At 43.8% G+C, this 16,577-nt stretch overlaps 1 protein-coding gene across 3 annotated transcripts; it reads right to left on the bottom strand.

Moving 5' to 3' along the window:
* Positions 1–43: 43 nt before the first annotated feature.
* ifrd1 (interferon-related developmental regulator 1) lies at positions 44–14,209 on the bottom strand. 3 transcript variants are annotated; one of them, XM_017694014.2, is made up of 12 exons: positions 13,945–14,209; positions 5,013–5,117; positions 4,842–4,920; positions 4,571–4,695; positions 4,296–4,453; positions 4,041–4,091; positions 2,643–2,821; positions 2,364–2,472; positions 874–1,008; positions 661–789; positions 486–581; positions 44–378 (listed from the first exon to the last, which is right to left on the bottom strand). In XM_017694014.2, the coding sequence occupies exons 2-12, from the start codon at positions 5,023–5,025 to the stop codon at positions 292–294; spliced, it is 1,161 nt and encodes a 386-aa protein (XP_017549503.1). In that variant the 5' UTR covers positions 5,026–5,117; positions 13,945–14,209; the 3' UTR covers positions 44–291. The 3 variants fall into 3 exon arrangements, with proteins under 3 accessions (XP_017549503.1, XP_017549501.1, XP_017549502.1); XM_017694012.2 differs by lacking the exon at positions 13,945–14,209 and adding an exon at positions 7,038–7,262; XM_017694013.2 differs by lacking the exon at positions 13,945–14,209 and adding an exon at positions 5,578–6,953.
* Positions 14,210–16,577: the final 2,368 nt, after the last annotated feature.

Raw genomic sequence — 16,577 nt, 5'->3', positions numbered from 1 at the left:
TGAAGAACAGGCCATATGCACAAACCAATAAAGCACAAAGTCATTCTGGGAGCTCCAATTTTATTTTCTCATCACTACGCTATATCACTGCGGGAGAGCATAGACATTGAGATTATGAGCAAAGCTTTAATGCTACAGAATACAGACCCACCACAAACTATAGCATACCATATAAATACATATATTAAAAATGCATGTCTTAGGAATATTATTCTATACATGGACAAAACACATTGGACCCAAAGGACCACAGGGTTACAGAATAATTCAATGGAGTTGGGGGAAAAGGATCTAAAATTCACCCACATCCACCCTCTTGTCACGAAACTTGTTTCTGGCCTTGGTGCGAGCCTTGAATGCAGCAGCGTTGTACAGATGCTAGAAGAAAAGCCATCAAATTAGTACCCACTCAAACAACTGTTGTACAAGTAGACATTTAACTGCAAGAAACTATTAGCGTTAAACATTGGACAGTGCTAGCTTACCCTCTCAAGGCGGGAGCTCTTCATTGCTTTTAGCGCAGCAGAGTCAATAAGCACAGGTGGTCCCAGGCCAAACACGTCTCTGATGAATTCATTTGCCTAACACAAGTTATGAGTTCAATTAATTGATTTATTAGAACACCTCTGGGTCAACAATCTGTAAGCCCATTTTCTATACCTGTAGATGGTAGTTCATTCCGGAGCCCACAAACTCTCGGAAGGCATCGTAGGTCCTCTTCCTTACCCAGCTGTCAATGACCATTCGCTCTGTGCCAAAGCGGATTGTCTCCGTCTGAAAGTCTCCTTCCTGATCAGGGACAGAGGAGTTGCATTAGGACTACAATACCCACAAGGCACCCGTTTGTTTCCACTTAATTCACATCTTCCTCACCTCCACAGCTTTCAGCACATCCCTGAAGACAGATCGCTGCTTCCTCTTGTCAGTCTTAGCACGGTGTTTGTTGCAGTCAGTGGCCAAAGCATTCAGCTTGCTGCACAGTGGCTCCCAGTCCTCACAATCAAATTCCTATACAGAAGACAGTTTGATGTTTAAAGTCAAACCTGAAGGTCACCACTTAAAGCCTCAATGCTTGTGCAAAGCGGTCAATAGGTATCGTTTTAAATACAACAGGCATAGTCATGTCAATGTTGTTGAATTCTGCATAAAAGTGGGGATCTTGTGGAATTAGTGGCCCTGATACTGTACTTCAGTACTTTTCAAATTAAATAAAAATGAAAGAATATCTACTTTAAAACATCAGAATTACCCCCGTGTGCCCCCCACCCAAAAAAAAAAATTCCACCTGTGTTTTATTGTACCACTATAATTAAGGGGGCATCAAGGCAAGGAAACTGAGCCGGTGTGTAAATTAGGGCTGCAATGATGAAGTGGAGAAAATTGTTTACTTATTGCAAACTAGCAATAAAAAAATAAAAACAGACTCCATGATGCAACAACATTACAATGCTACACAGGGCTAATATAGCTTCAGCCATTTTGTTGCATCATAAGAGGAAAGTTTGTTCCATACACAACTTTGAACACAGGCAGTGCTAAAAATTAGCTCTGGAAAGCAACACCCACATAATGCAGAGGATTGCGCTAAAGCAGAAGTACAGTTTACACCAACGCCAGCAACATAAACCAAAAAAATTAAAGGCACAAGCATCAACACTTTCAGCTCCTGCTAATTGCAAATAAACGCCGTAACTGAATTGCTCAGCCAAGAAAAGGAGACATTAGGTTGCATTTTGGGGATGTGGAAAGAAAATTTGTTCCATGAGAGAATTGAGTGAGTGATAATGTACTATTATTATTATTCTTACTTATTTATTAATTATTATAATAAATCAATGCTATTCTAAGGTATTAGAAAAAAATGCTATTCTACCATCGTCATTGAAGAGGACAGGGAATTTATATATATATATACACACACACACACACACACACACACACACACACAAAACCATTTATATTCATTTATACCCCCCCCCACCAGCTGTTGCATTTAACAGTGAAGCTGAGCCAATAAAGTATAATCTGTCACTGAGGTAGATATGATCCACTCAAATGGTGTGAAACAGTAGATAAACAATTATGATCAAGAACTGAGAAAAATAGGAAAGTTGAAATAAGAGTAAATGATCTAAAGATTTGTTTTTATTGTTTGGAGACCACAAAAGCTACATTTCTTATGCAAATGATCTCTGAAACAAGCATTAGACTAGCAGGGAATACATTAATTAGAAACAAGTAACTTAGTTCAGGTTGTGATTACCAAGATCTTTAACTGAACTCGTTTATACTCTTACTTCACAGTATTAGCAGTGGACAGCATTTGCCCTGGCAACAGAGTACAAGATGAATCGGGAACTCACTGGGTTGACATCTCTGGCCAGCTCAAACAGTAGAGCGATGGTTTCCCCGGCTGCAATTCGCATGTTCACGTCCTCGCTCTCCAGCAGCCGTGGCAGCTTGGCCAGATGTCTGAAACAGAATGTGACCAAGTCAGGACCCTGAAGCTGCCTGCAGGACTGAGCGAGCACATCACACAAAAAGGTTCCCGACAGCTGCAACTAAATTTCAGGAAGCAGATTTACCTTTGAAGCATAAAGAACTGCAAAAGGCTTAAAGCATTTCAGCTAAGAGCCCCATACTTGTGGATGATTGTTGTGATGTGGCTGGCGCTGCAGATGGTGAGCAACAGAGCCCAGGACAGCAGTGCGTTGGTGTGGAGCTGAGTAGCCTGAGGGCTCAGAGAGGGCCTGCTGCCATCCTTTCGCACATATGAGCAGGTGAAGAGACTCTCAAAGCACTCCATAGTGGCATACACGTCCTGGAGGAGAGGCACCGACATCAGATCTGCAGCTACAGGCTTAAGCTGCTCTTTTCAGCTGTAGTAAATCAATAACTAAATCCTTAACAAGACTGTGGGTGTAATTCAATATTAATTCTCACTAAGCTCATTTTACCAAATGCTGAAATCCTGTGAATTCTAACTTCACAGAATTTCCTATTTGATTTGAATCATGTACTATGTAATTAAAGAAGCAATTACATAATTACACTTGCATAGTAGAGTGAATCAAGTCACAGGACCCCATTTTACTTTTATGCTGTCACAAGCCTCCACAATGCAGATTCTCAGCATACACAATGAGATGACCCCAAAGATAAAATTTGATAGATAAAACAAAACAACTTGTCCAGCGACTGGCAATTGGACATGCTACATTGCCCCTAGGTGTTTCCAGCCTTCTGCCCAATGACTGCTGGGATAGGCTCCTGGACACCCAGAAAGTGTGTGCGTGTGTGTCCTGTGACTTGACTGGCCCTATAAACTACTTTGACTTTGAAAGAGTGTAAAAGGCGAATGCCACTGGTTCAAACATTTCAGCATAAGAGTCAAGAGGCACCACTCTAGAGAAACCTGCCAAGCCAGAATTTGTGATCATGACTGGAATCGGATGTCTGATTTTAGCTACCTTAGAGTTATGAATATACTGAATCCCTAGACATTGATTTAAGGTCTTTTAAAATAGTTTGCCATTTTAATACATTAAAAGTGAAGAGGTACTAGAAAAGGTGCTGGAAGGCAAAACAGTACCCAAAGAAGACTTTTCAGATTCACCATGTTCAACATTACACAACTCAGAAGAGGTGCAGTTTTGCTGGTCATTCTGGGTAACAGCTATATTTGTTTCAGATAAAGACATCTGGTTCCCATTACCACTGAAAATCTGGGTCAGAATGCTTCTCACATTGAGATTAAACCATTCAGAAAGATAAAGTAATTTTGCAGAAAAGCTGAAATCTGGGAAACTCCTTTAATCACAAGGCTGTTTAATACCAATTGTGTTAAACAAAAGCTTAGTTTGGAGGATTTAGCTTGTATGAACAAGCTGTGTCATTTCACAGACTTCACTAACTAATTCAAATTGCCAGCCTCAAAATGTTCACAAGTTTTAATATCTAAATATCTTAAGTAGATTTATTACCAAAATAAATAAACCCACTAGCCATAGAACACTGCACAGGCAAATTCCAGTACTCACCAAGATATCATCTTCTGCAACCAGAGTGCATAGGCCTAGACCTGTTGCACACTGAGAGAGAGAGAGAGAGAGAGAGAGAGAGAGAGAGAGAGAGAGAGAGAGAGAGAGAGAGAGAGAGAGAGAGAGAGAGAGAGAGAGAGAGAGAGAGAGAGAGAGAGAAACAGATTTTCAATAAAACAAACATTCAATACAAAGAACACTACAAATCAAAAGGCCTATTGTTCAGCAGCCAAAAAAAAGATGTCAGCTACTCACTGCCTGTCTGGCCTGGATGCTTGCTGTTCCATCACTGAGGATGGTCTTAAATATGGGTTTGAGTGTCTTGAAAACTTCTTCACTCTCGATTCCTGAGCCTAACTGGATGCACAGGAGACATGCTAGGGAGGCTGCTGCACGCTGCTCCTCTCCTTTACCTATTGGACAGGAAAAAGGTTACTTCACCCATCAGACACAGTTTGCCTATTACAAGAATCTTTAAATGTACATTAGACACATGCAGCATTTTTAAACTCAGTAACTGGGGGATGGACCTTTTTTCAAGCAGCGCTCAATGCTGTCTGTGACAGTCATTCTTCTCTCCAGAAGGAATTCATATAGGATTTTGGTTGCCATTGCAGTCTTCAATCCATCCAGGGCACCTTGCCTGGTTTTAGCACTGAAGGGGGGGGGCAAAAAGGGGGAGAAAAACCCCACAAAAGAATTCATGAAACCAAAAATTACAAAATCACTCTGAACTACATGGCCAACATGTATTGTTTCAATGTCATAACACTGCATTTAGTTAAAAGGTTGCCCACAAACCTTTTATCAACTGTGCAATCAATGTAAACCTTCAGCTTGTACTGGAAATCCTCCTGAGCAGTATCCTCAGCCTCTCCACCTGTCAGTTAAAAACACTACAATGTCGATTTCATCTCACCAGGTACTCTGTGCACCCAGTCTGCAAGGCAAACAGTGTTAATGAAGACACACCTTCCTCTGCCATGCTGGTGGAGTCACTAAAGCTGCTGCAGTGGCTGAGCGTCTCAATGGAAGCGTCCTCATCACTGAATGGCTGGACAGCTCCATGCTGTCGCCCTGCAACACCAACAAACCACAAAAACAAAATCAAGGTACAAGCTGGCAGCACTCAGTTCAACTATACCAAATGAATAACCAGGCCTACATGTGCATAAGAACATTTTACATGACAGCGGCACACCCTTCCGCAGAATGACTCTCCGTAGAGGAAGTACAATTCAGATGAAAACCAGGGTGACCTTAATAGGCTTTGACCACATGATCAGTTACAGAGTGAGCTAGTGCTAAAGCTGATATCCTGTGCATTTCTGTTATCAGAACAAATGCAATGCTCTGGGAAAAAAGTGTGAGGCCTTATCTTCCTCATGTCAAGGGTAGCATGACAGCCACCTTTAAACTATGCAAAACAAAAACCTGTGCCATTTCAATGGAAAAACCTGTCCCACGCAGGTACACCTGCTACCTCACCACATGAATAATCTGAGCAACACCTGTTCTGGTTTAAGGAATGGCTTACCCAAAATGTTGAATGACCAAGGCATGTCTTTTCCAAAGTTTGCTTCTTTAGGTTAACAATCATAAATAGGGTTATATTACTCTTTATAAAGAAACATGCAATTGGTCAGTGTTCCACAAGTACTGATATCCATGATCTTCAGAAAAACACTGTACTATCACGATAGTAAGTCATTTTGTATGGTCGAAGTTCATCGTCCAGGAAAACGTGGGATGCTGGTAGTAAACGTGGCCACCCTTGTCAACGCGCCTCTTTTCGTTCAGCTGCAAGAGAAGCTACAGGTCTGTGGATCAACACGACCAGCTGTCGGTTCCACGTTGGAGAACGCCGATTTAGGGCTAGACACTCCACAGGCCTGCGTTATGTAACCAGTTAATCACAGTCTGGGGTCAGTGACCAGACGCGTGCAGTAGCTCACAAGAACACCCTAGACCAACAGAGCTGTGGCCCAGCACAACCTTCCACTCTGCCTTGCTGAACAAGTCAATATGCGAGCTTGTAGGCCGAATCATGTTTGGGTCCTGGCGCTGGGTACGTGGTTAACCTAGCCTAGACAGCACGGCGGGCTAAAGTTTGGCACTCCGTGAGCAATTTAGCCAAGGTTACACATGGTAAGCCACTAGACTGAAGTTGAATTCATATGCAATAGCTTCTTGTTCGAATTTCCCGTTCCACCTTAAATGGTGCAGAACGTAACGATGTAAATAAGGCGCCAGAACTCAACTGCTGCGCCATTTAAGGCGGAAAGGGAAAAACGGAACGAGATGCTGGCGAAGGGCTAACTAAACACTGACAGTTTATAATTATACGAGTTAATGAACCTGCTTTAGTTACCATCGACCAGAACTGCCTTGTATTTAACTTGAGTTTATTAAAGTTAAAGGGTGTCTTGTATGACAGCTGGAAAGTCTAACTTGACGCATTAACTTCACAACAGCCAGTTTAACCACAAGAGAATACAAATAGAACATGCCTCTCCATAAAACCATGTCTGACGGTTTTTCCTCGTTAGCTACAGTTCTTGTATTTAAATGGGATTAACGTGCTAACATAAGAACCTGGAAACATTAGCTAGCATGCTAGCCAGCGGACATTTTCTATGCCTTTTGCTAGCCTCCTCGTTTGGCCACGTAGATCCTAATTCAACATTTAAAAAATATATATACACGACGTCGATGCGGACGTAAAATGACACTTGTTCAAAAACTATATCCAGCGACACCGACTGTTAAGTCGATCTGAAAAATATTCCTTTGTTTAACCCTCAAAAGCCACGAATCCTTTGGCTGTCAACCAAAACAGGCCGCGTTGGCCATTGGCGTTGTAGTTCTTTCCAAACTCCTCCATGAGAGTTTTAACGGCACTTGACAGCACAAGGACTACAAATCCCAATGCGAAGCGCTCTACTCCGGCAGCAGGCCAACGCAGCCGGTCATTTCCAGACATTCCAGCTCACTTACCCCTGCCGTTCCTCTTCTTGGACTTGGGCATTTTCTGCTTATGAATAGTCAATATAAACCCAAAATCAGCCAATACACGACCAGTTTTTACTATAATGTCTCTTAAATTGAATATCGTCCAGTGGCACCGTGAAAAAAAGAGAATTAAAAGCGAATCCGATGAGAGCCTGCGAACCAAAGCGATACATTTTCCCCTGTAAAAACTAGGGCTGCGCCGGAGAACCGCCGCCAAAAGCTTTTATACAGCGCGCAGCTCACGTGGTCTCAGATGGACCTGGATACTGTCTGGACCAATCACGGTGCGCGCTGTGGTGACATGCTTGTGTCTGATCCAACGTGACTGAAGCGGCCCCGCGTACCCCAGAGACTGCCGTCACGTCCTCATGCAGACGTTACCTGCACAGCACACCAGATAACTGCTGCTAGCAGGTCTGTTTAAAGTGTTCAGTGCGTCGTTGCTTTGAATTTATGACTAATAGCAGCAGGGTAGAACGGACAGAGCCAATTCTCAAACAAACTTCTAATAGTTTACTCCATGTTTTACAGAAAAATTGCCACCAACATGAGTCATCTTTAAGACCCAGCTACACAAGGGATCAAACTCTAGAAAGAATGCAAAAATGCATCAAATCCCTTTTTCCAAACCAAATACACGTACGAGCGCATGCTTTTAGTACTTGATATTACTGCCGATATGGAGTCTTCTAATGAATGATCCAAAAGGCATCAAGTAGTTAGTGTAATGAATAATGTACCTTAGTTAAATCATTAATATCTAGCCGATTCAAACCTCATGCATTAGCTACCTATACTACATTAGTCACCTTGAATCAAGCAGTGAAGAGGAATCAGGAATGCCAATCCAAGCTCATGTTTCATCTTGTTAGTTTTTTTTGGCTGAATCAAGGACATTCAGCTACAGCTCAAAGCCAGACATTCAGGGTGCAATTTTAGCAATATTGTTTGGTGAGTCACTGTACAAAAACGCTTGGTCCATGTGTGAAACATGGCCTTTATGGACTGCTGTCTAAGGGCAATCAATAAAGCAGTTTCATTCAAAATCACATCATGCACCCAAGCAAGATGAAGTGACCCTTATTAGTCCCACAATTGGGAAATTTCACCTCCGCATTCAACCCATCCCTGAAGTGAAACGCCACACACTAGTGCAGTGAGCACACTTGCCTGGAGCAGTGGGCAGCCCAATCCGCAGCACCCAGGGAGCAGTTGGGGTTAGGTGTCTTGCTCAAGGAAACCTCAGTCGTGTACTGTTGGCTCTGGGGATCAAACCAGCAACCTTCCAGTCACAAATCTGGTTCCCCAACCTCCAGCCCATGACTGCTCTAGCTCAGTTTCTTATGTTTGTTCAGTACTTGGGCAGTGCTGCTAACAAAGCAAGAGTGGATGTACACTAGGACAGTTTATCTACAGACTTTTACAAAGACAGTTTTAAATCTATGCATTAACCTTTATGCTTCTCAATGGACAAAGTCAGCATTTGTACAGACTTTGCTAGCAAATGTCTGTTGCCTGATTTGCTAGCCTACGTATCTCCAACCATATTGGGGAAGTATTGTGGCTGCATGTGTAAAAATGTGCTAAACTCAATGTGTTTTCCTTGCTGGAATTTACCAAGACGAATTGCTTAAAGTGACAGCTGTTTTGTTTCTGATCTCTACATGGTTAGCAGCATTTCAATAGTGATGCACTACACTGGGAACAAACAAACCAGCCCACAGGTTAGTTTTAGGGGGAATGCATCTGATTAGTGTTTGCATCAGTGAGGCCATGACTACCATCAGTCTACACATGTTCAGACTGAGCCACAGGCAACAAGTAACCAGCAATTTGGGTGACAATAGGTGAAAAGTTGCTCCCAGTGGGAACGTAGGGTTAGGCATCAGCTGGTATCGCATGTTGGTAAGTGCCTTTGAGACTGAGCATGTGTGAATGAGGCCTATACTCAATATGCATCTCTAGCAAAAATACAGATTTTCTATTTTCTGCATTTCACTCAACTGACGTTCTGAGAAACGTTTTGCAAAGCAGAACACATGCACTCCATTAAAGAAACTGTACATTTTGAAAACTACCATTTAAAATGCTACACTTGACCAGGAACAGCACTGGGCAGCATGAGGGAAATTGTGTATGGCCATAACCTAATCCTGACTCCCTTGCCTATATTACTCCATTTACACCCTACCTTTTTTAGTTATATACTTACCCACTAAATTGGCACACACTTTAAAGAACCTTCATCTCTGCTTGTTTATTAGCCATTTTAAAATCTCAGTCAGTGGAAAGAGGACAATGAAAACATGGCAGAATATCAAGGTCATTGAGGGATTGAGGCAGGAAACCTCAGCTTCCAGTTCCCTGGAGACCAAGGAATGTGCTAAAGTCCATTCTGCTAAGGTACTTGTACTAAACAAAAAAAAAAAAAAAAAAAAAAAAAAAAACACACCACCACATTAAGCCAGTTCAGTTCATGATTGTAATTCAGCTGAACGTGATAATGCAGAGATAAATACTTTTGTTTCTGAACTGCTACTACACTCATGTACACTATTTTTGGAAGATTTCTACTTCACTCAATTACACTGAATACTATTAATACTACTGAATATGTTTTCCAAGATAACTCATTTTCAATCAGGGTTCTCTATTTGAATTTTGTTTTATTGAAATATCCAACCAAATTTGCAGTGCCAAGTATTTGCCCCTGACCCCTTTCTATTTGTCATACTTAATTGTTTCAGAACTTCAAACAAAATTAAATATATGACTGACAAGCTGAGTAAATTACAGTTTCCTCATTAAAAAGAAACTAATCAACTTGCCCTGTGTGCAAAAGTTCCTCAATCCATTCACCAAATATACTTGAGAATTGGGTTCATTTAAACTAGACTCACCCAGACCCTATTACTGCCATCCCTGTTGAATAAACATGTAAATAGAACATTTCCAGCAATGTGACTCAACAGGCTACTATGCTGTGAAAATGAAATCCTGTAAAAGTTATTGAAATTTATGATTAGAAATATATAAAGCACTTTGAGCCATTATCTTCAAATGGAAAACATTTTCCCAGAAGTGGTTGGCCTTTCATCATTCATGATTCCATTATTAGAAAGAGACTGGGTAAAAAGGTATCCATGGGAAAATCGCAAGGTGCAAACCATTTCTAACCAAGAGGAACACAAAGGCTAGTCTCACATTTGCCATGATGACCCCCTAAATCTTTTGGAATATTCTGTGGACTGAGGAGTCAAATGATTGGGTCCCATTACATCTGGTGTAAAGCTAAAATGGCATTTCATAAAAAGAGCATCATACCAGCCAAACATGGTGGTAGTGTGATTGTGTGGGGATGCTTTGTTGCCTCAAGGCCTGAGCAGCTTGCTATACTTTGATTTATGAATTCTGTTCTCTGCAGGAGAATGTCTGGTCAGTCTGTGTGCATGTTGCCCTCTTCTCAGCTGACCCACTTCACAGCCCCACAGCATTGCAGAGCAACAGAAAAGCAAAACAGGTCCAATACTGCCACCTCACTTGTTTTAACAATAACATTGCCTGCATAAACAAAAAAATGTCACATGACTCATTGGATCATGAACAGATTCTGAAGTCAGACACTGCAGTTGCTCTCCATCCACTGCACAAGCTACAACATGCCTCTGACATCAGAGCATCACCCTCATTGGCTGGCATCTCCAATGACAAACGTCATGTTACTTTTCATTTAAATAACTTATCCTGTGGTTATTCCTCCCAAAGTAGTGCCATTTATTTGACCACTCTTTGGAAGCTCATTTACATAAGGCCACCATGCACTATAGTTTTTTGGCACTAAACAGTGGACTGAAAAGGTTCAGTCCAGGAATTTATTTTAAAAGAAATGCCTTTGTAGATCTTTAGATTTCTTCATACCTTCCTGGCACACTAACCCATTGGCCTAGAAATTTGCATGATTACATAGATTTAATTTGATGCATGTCAGAAGTCTAATGTAAACTTTTGAACATTGATTTCATCTGCAACAAAAAAGGTGAACGCTGCAACAGTCATTTTTGCTCAGGCTAGGGGGAATGGAATGTGTCCAACTTGACCATAATGTTTATATCCCACCCCTGCAGTCATTGGCAGTTCATGTTGACCAAGTCAGTCAAAGTCAGGCCAAGTCACAAAAAACAAACATTGGCAAGTATCATTTTTTCCAAGCTGCTAGAACACTGACGCAACCAAACATCAGACAGTGATTAAAGGCAGGCAAGTGTCTCTGCACTTCAAAGATTACAGAGAAACAAGAATGTCTATTGGATAAAAGCACAATGGATTGTGTTTAAACTGATCAAGGTCATTAACTTAAATGGCCATTTTGATTTCAGGTTGACCAAGTTAAAGGGTAGTTCATTTTTCACATGGGTAATATGGTAAAATTGCAAAACTTTCCAATAAATAAAATCATTTCATAAACTTGTGTTCTGTCTTAGTCATTTTGTGTGAGGATCTGAAACCATTTAGTGTGAAGCATACAAAAAGAAAATTAGCACTATGCATTTTAGAGTGCTCTCTTGTTTATTTGTATTTAGTTTGCATTTATTTTGTATTTAGTCTAAAACGTCAGAAAATATGTGCAAAATGTTTCAGCTCCACTTAACCTTTAGGAGCACTGTGGTTCTACTTTTACGAACCGTAGTCCAGTTGCTCTGCATACTTTGTTAGTCCCCTTTGCTCTTTAAATGGTCAGGACCCCCACAGAGCACATACTATTTGGGTGGTGGATCATTTTCAGCCCTGCCATGACACTGATGTGATGGTGGCGTGTGTTGTGCTGGTATGAGTGGATTGGATACAGCAGCGCTGCTGGAGTTTTTAAAACGGTCCACTCTAGACACTCCTAATTAGTTGGTCCACCTTGTAGATGGAAAGTCAATGACAACTCCTCTGGTGCTGCACAGTATGTGTTGGTCATTCTCTAGTCAATAACACCACCATGTCAGTCTCACTGCAGTGCTGAGAACGATCCACCCAAATACCTGCTCTGTGGTGGTCCACTAGGGGTGCAGACCATTGAAGAACATGGTAAAAAGGGGGTAAAAGTATGCAAAGAAACAGATGGAGTACAGTCCAATTGTAGAACTACATGCATTTATATGGTAAATGGAGCTGATAAAATGGACATTGAGTAAATACAATAAGGAATACTTAAGTGGTGTGTGTATGCTGACAAGAGTTGTGACTTGGGATTTTAGGATTTAGCTCCTGGAAATGTCAAATCAAGCTGATTAATATCAAAGATTTTTTTTTGCTCATCTTTACCAGGGGTACTAATTAGTCTTTGGGCTCCGCAAGGTTGTGTAGGGCTCCGAGCTTAAGTGTGTCAAGGAAGGCCTGCAGGTCTGGAGTTATTTAGCTGCAGAGTTGCATGCTGATGGACAGCTGCTTGCTCTGATTACTGCACCAGCTCTAGGACTCTTTCAGGACAATGTCAGACTGCCATCTTACCCTCTGGGTAAAATTGGTTTTAAAGCCCAAGAATACTGATGAATCAGTGTGATAAGCCAGGTGTCAAGTTCTTTTGAGAGGTGAACTGAATAATTATAAGGACAAACAGGCCGAGCAGAGGCCTCAGGAGGACCTGCAGGCCGAGCAGAGGCCTCAGGAGGACCTGCAGGCCGAGCAGAGGCCTCAGGAGGACCTGCAGGCCGAGCAGAGGCCTCAGGAGGACCTGCAGGCCGAGCAGAGGCCTCAGGAGGACCTGCAGGCCGAGCAGAGGCCTCAGGAGGACCTGCAGGCCGAGCAGAGGCCTCAGGAGGACCTGCAGGCCGAGCAGAGGCCTCAGGAGGACCTGCAGGCCGAGCAGAGGCCTCAGGAGGACCTGCAGGCCGAGCAGAGGCCTCAGGAGGACCTGCAGGCCGAGCAGAGGCCTCAGGAGGACCTGCAGGCCGAGCAGAGGCCTCAGGAGGACCTGCAGGCCGAGCAGAGGCCTCAGGAGGACCTGCAGGCCGAGCAGAGGCCTCAGGAGGACCTGCAGGCCGAGCAGAGGCCTCAGGAGGACCTGCAGGCCGAGCAGAGGCCTCAGGAGGACCTGCAGGCCGAGCAGAGGCCTCAGGAGGACCTGCAGGCCGAGCAGAGGCCTCAGGAGGACCTGCAGGCCGAGCAGAGGCCTCAGGAGGACCTGCAGGCCGAGCAGAGGCCTCAGGAGGACCTGCAGGCCGAGCAGAGGCCTCAGGAGGACCTGCAGGCCGAGCAGAGGCCTCAGGAGGACCTGCAGGCCGAGCAGAGGCCTCAGGAGGACCTGCAGGCCGAGCAGAGGCCTCAGGAGGACCTGCAGGCCGAGCAGAGGCCTCAGGAGGACCTGCAGGCCGAGCAGAGGCCTCAGGAGGACCTGCAGGCCGAGCAGAGGCCTCAGGAGGACCTGCAGGCCGAGCAGAGGCCTCAGGAGGACCTGCAGGCCGAGCAGAGGCCTCAGGAGGACCTGCAGGCCGAGCAGAGGCCTCAGGAGGACCTGCAGGCCGAGCAGAGGCCTCAGGAGGACCTGCAGGCCGAGCAGAGGCCTCAGGAGGACCTGCAGGCCGAGCAGAGGCCTCAGGAGGACCTGCAGGCCGAGCAGAGGCCTCTTGGGAAGCCAGAAACAAGTGAGGTCTGCATGGTGCTTTTGAAAATCTGATAACAGTCCTTCTACAGTCTTGACAACATTTTCAATGAGCAAGTTAGTCCATTACTACATCTTACCCTTACAAAAGTTGTTAAACAGTACCTTGACAATATTTGGTGGGGCCAGGCATGCCGCCTGCTGAAAACAAAGCCTGCTTTGCATTATAAATCCATCTCACTTGACATTTACCCAGGCAATCGCACATGTTACCATGGATGAAGTAAGCAAGAGAAGTTTGCCTACCTGAACCACAGAGCAAGTCTTCAAGATAGTGTCCTTAGCCTGTGAAAGAATACCACTTGCTACATTCTTCATAGGCTTGGTGTCATTGAGGGAGATGAAGAGGCAGGGTGCAAGTGCCAGGTTTCATTGTAACCCATAATTATAAAAGGATCCACAAAAGCAACAAAAGACAAAAAAACTAGATTTAAATACTTAAACTGAAAGAAAACAAAAGACTAAGGAGCAAAACCACAACACAAGAGGGAAAACCCACAAAACAGAGTCCATGAAACAAAACCACCAGGCAGACAACCAGGGATATAAATACACTCAGAACCAACTAGAAACATCTGGTAGTAATAACAAGAGGGCTGGGTTACACAGGAGAGACAGGTGAGGGGCATGGCAAATGGGTGGAGCAAGGGAGAGGCCAGAAAACAAAAACAGCACATGGTAGAGACACGAGGAAGAACGAAAAACAAGGAAGGAAAACAAACAACAAGGGCAAAGCAGGGCAGCGTTGCAATATATATCATCACTGTAGGAACGAAACTTTGTCTCTTTGTCTTGTAGCAGTAAGTTTGCTCATTGTGCATTTTATCAGCTCTACTTACTATATAGGTGCACTTTGTTGTTCTACAGTTACAGACTGTAGTCCATCTGTTTCTCTGCATACTTTATTAGCCCACTTTTACCCTGTTCTTCAGTGGTCAGGACACCCATGGACCCTCACAGAGCAGGTACTATTTGGATGGTGGATTATTCACAGCACTGCAGTAACACTGACGTGATGGTGGTGTGTTAGTGTGTGTTGCGCTGGTCAGAATGGAAGAGACACCGTTTTTTAAACACCTCAGTGTCATTGCTGAACTGAGAATAGTCCACCAACCAAAAATATCCAGCCAACAGCGTGCTGTGGCAGCGTCCTGTGACCACTGATGAAGGACTAGAGGATGACCAACACAAACTGGGCAGCAGCAGATGAGCTATCGTCTCTGGCTTTACATCTACAAGGTGGACTGACAAGCTAGGAGTGTGGACAGTGCTCAGACCAGCACAACACACACTAACACACCACCACGTCAGTGTGACTGCAGTGCTGAGAATAACCCACCACCCAAATAGTACCTGCTCTGTGAGGGTCCATGGGGGTCCTGACCACTGAAGAACAGGATAAAAGGGGGCTAACAAAGTATGCAGAGAAACAGATGGACTACAGTCTGTAACTGTAGAACTACAAAGGGCACCTATATAGTAAGGGCCAAAGAAGTCCTGAACACATTTTGGAGCAACATATGCTGCCTTCAAGGCATGTTTTTTTGTTTTGTTTTTTTCTTTTAGGACATTCATGCTTATTTCAACATGACAGCAAATCACTTTCTGTAGATGTTACAACTGCATGGCTGCATAATTAGCTAGTGGGGTGATTGTCTGGTCTTTTCTCCATTGAAAATCTACGCTGCGTTGGGCCGCCTGAGAGGGAGCTACACCGGCCGCGATCTACGCTGCGTTGGGCCGCCAGAGAGGGAGTTACACCGGCCGCGATCTACGCTGCGTTGGGCCGCCTGAGAGGGAGCTACACCGGCCGCGATCTACGCTGCGTTGGGCCGCCTGAGAGGGAGCTACACCGGCCGCGATCTACGCTGCGTTGGGCCGCCTGAGAGGGGGCTACACCGGCCGCGATCTACGTTGCGTTGGGCCGCCTGAGAGGGACCTACGCCGGGCGCGATCCACGCTGCGTTGGGCCGCCTGAGAGGGAGCTACACCGGCCGCGATCTACGCTGCGTTGGGCCGCCTGAGAGGGAGCTACACCGGCCGCGATCTACGCTGCGTTGGGCCGCCTGAGAGGGAGCTACACCGGCCGCGGTGGGTGAAATCATTGTTTTGGGACTGGATTTTTGTTGCTAACAACGATGGCTATGAAAGCAATACAAAAGGATATGGAGGAATTAAAAGACGCCATGAACATGAGGTCTGGTGAGTTGGCGACAAAACAACAGATAACTATAACTGAACTGCTAAATTAAATCAAGCAGCTTAAAATGCTAAACATGGAACAAACCAAAAAAATTGAAATTTTGGAAAACATTTTCATGATAACAGGATTAGAAATAAAACCACGGAGCTATTCACAGGATGTGAGAAGGAGCAGGAATGACAACAATTTAGAACATGAAAGTACAACAGAGGAGCAGGTAATTCCATTCCTGCAGAGTGAAGACATTGAAATTGAAAAGGAGAACATTGAATCTTGTCATACTCTACCAATCAAAAATCAGAGAGGAAAGTCTGCGGTAGCACCAATAATCATTCGGTTCAATAATAGAAAACATAAGATTGATCTGCTGAAGCAAGGAAGAAATCTGAAGGGTACAAGTTAACGAACATCTCACTAAAAAGAATGCAGATATTGCCAAGAATGCCAGATTACTAAGAAAACAGTAACAATGAACTGTAAAGTTTTTATAAAAACAAAAGATGCGCCTGAGAATGCTAAAGGTCTATGGATTAGATCCTTAGACCAATTAGATAGGTTAGAAGCTGATAAGTAGTGATGCACAACAATAACAGTAAAATAACAGAAATAAACATGGGTTTATAAATGCTCTGTTTAGATAAATATAAAAAAGGAAGGAAAGGGAAAAAGAAAAGGG

This window comes from Pygocentrus nattereri, chromosome 1, assembly GCF_015220715.1.
Source record: "Pygocentrus nattereri isolate fPygNat1 chromosome 1, fPygNat1.pri, whole genome shotgun sequence".
NCBI classification, from domain to species: domain Eukaryota; kingdom Metazoa; phylum Chordata; class Actinopteri; order Characiformes; family Serrasalmidae; genus Pygocentrus; species Pygocentrus nattereri.
Note: the sequence above shows the minus strand (reverse complement) of the source record. Positions and strands in the feature narration are given on the sequence as shown.

Bases quoted from the DNA above. Each gene is read 5' to 3' on its own strand.
- ifrd1 (XM_017694012.2), bottom strand. From the start codon at position 7,068: ATGCCCAAGTCCAAGAAGAGGAACGGCAGGG. The intron at 1,009-2,363 runs GTGAGTTCCCGA...TCTTCTGTATAG, and splicing joins TGGCCAGAGATGTCAACCCA to GAATTTGATTGTGAGGACTG. The intron at 790-873 runs GTGAGGAAGATG...GTCCCTGATCAG, and splicing joins ATGTGCTGAAAGCTGTGGAG to GAAGGAGACTTTCAGACGGA.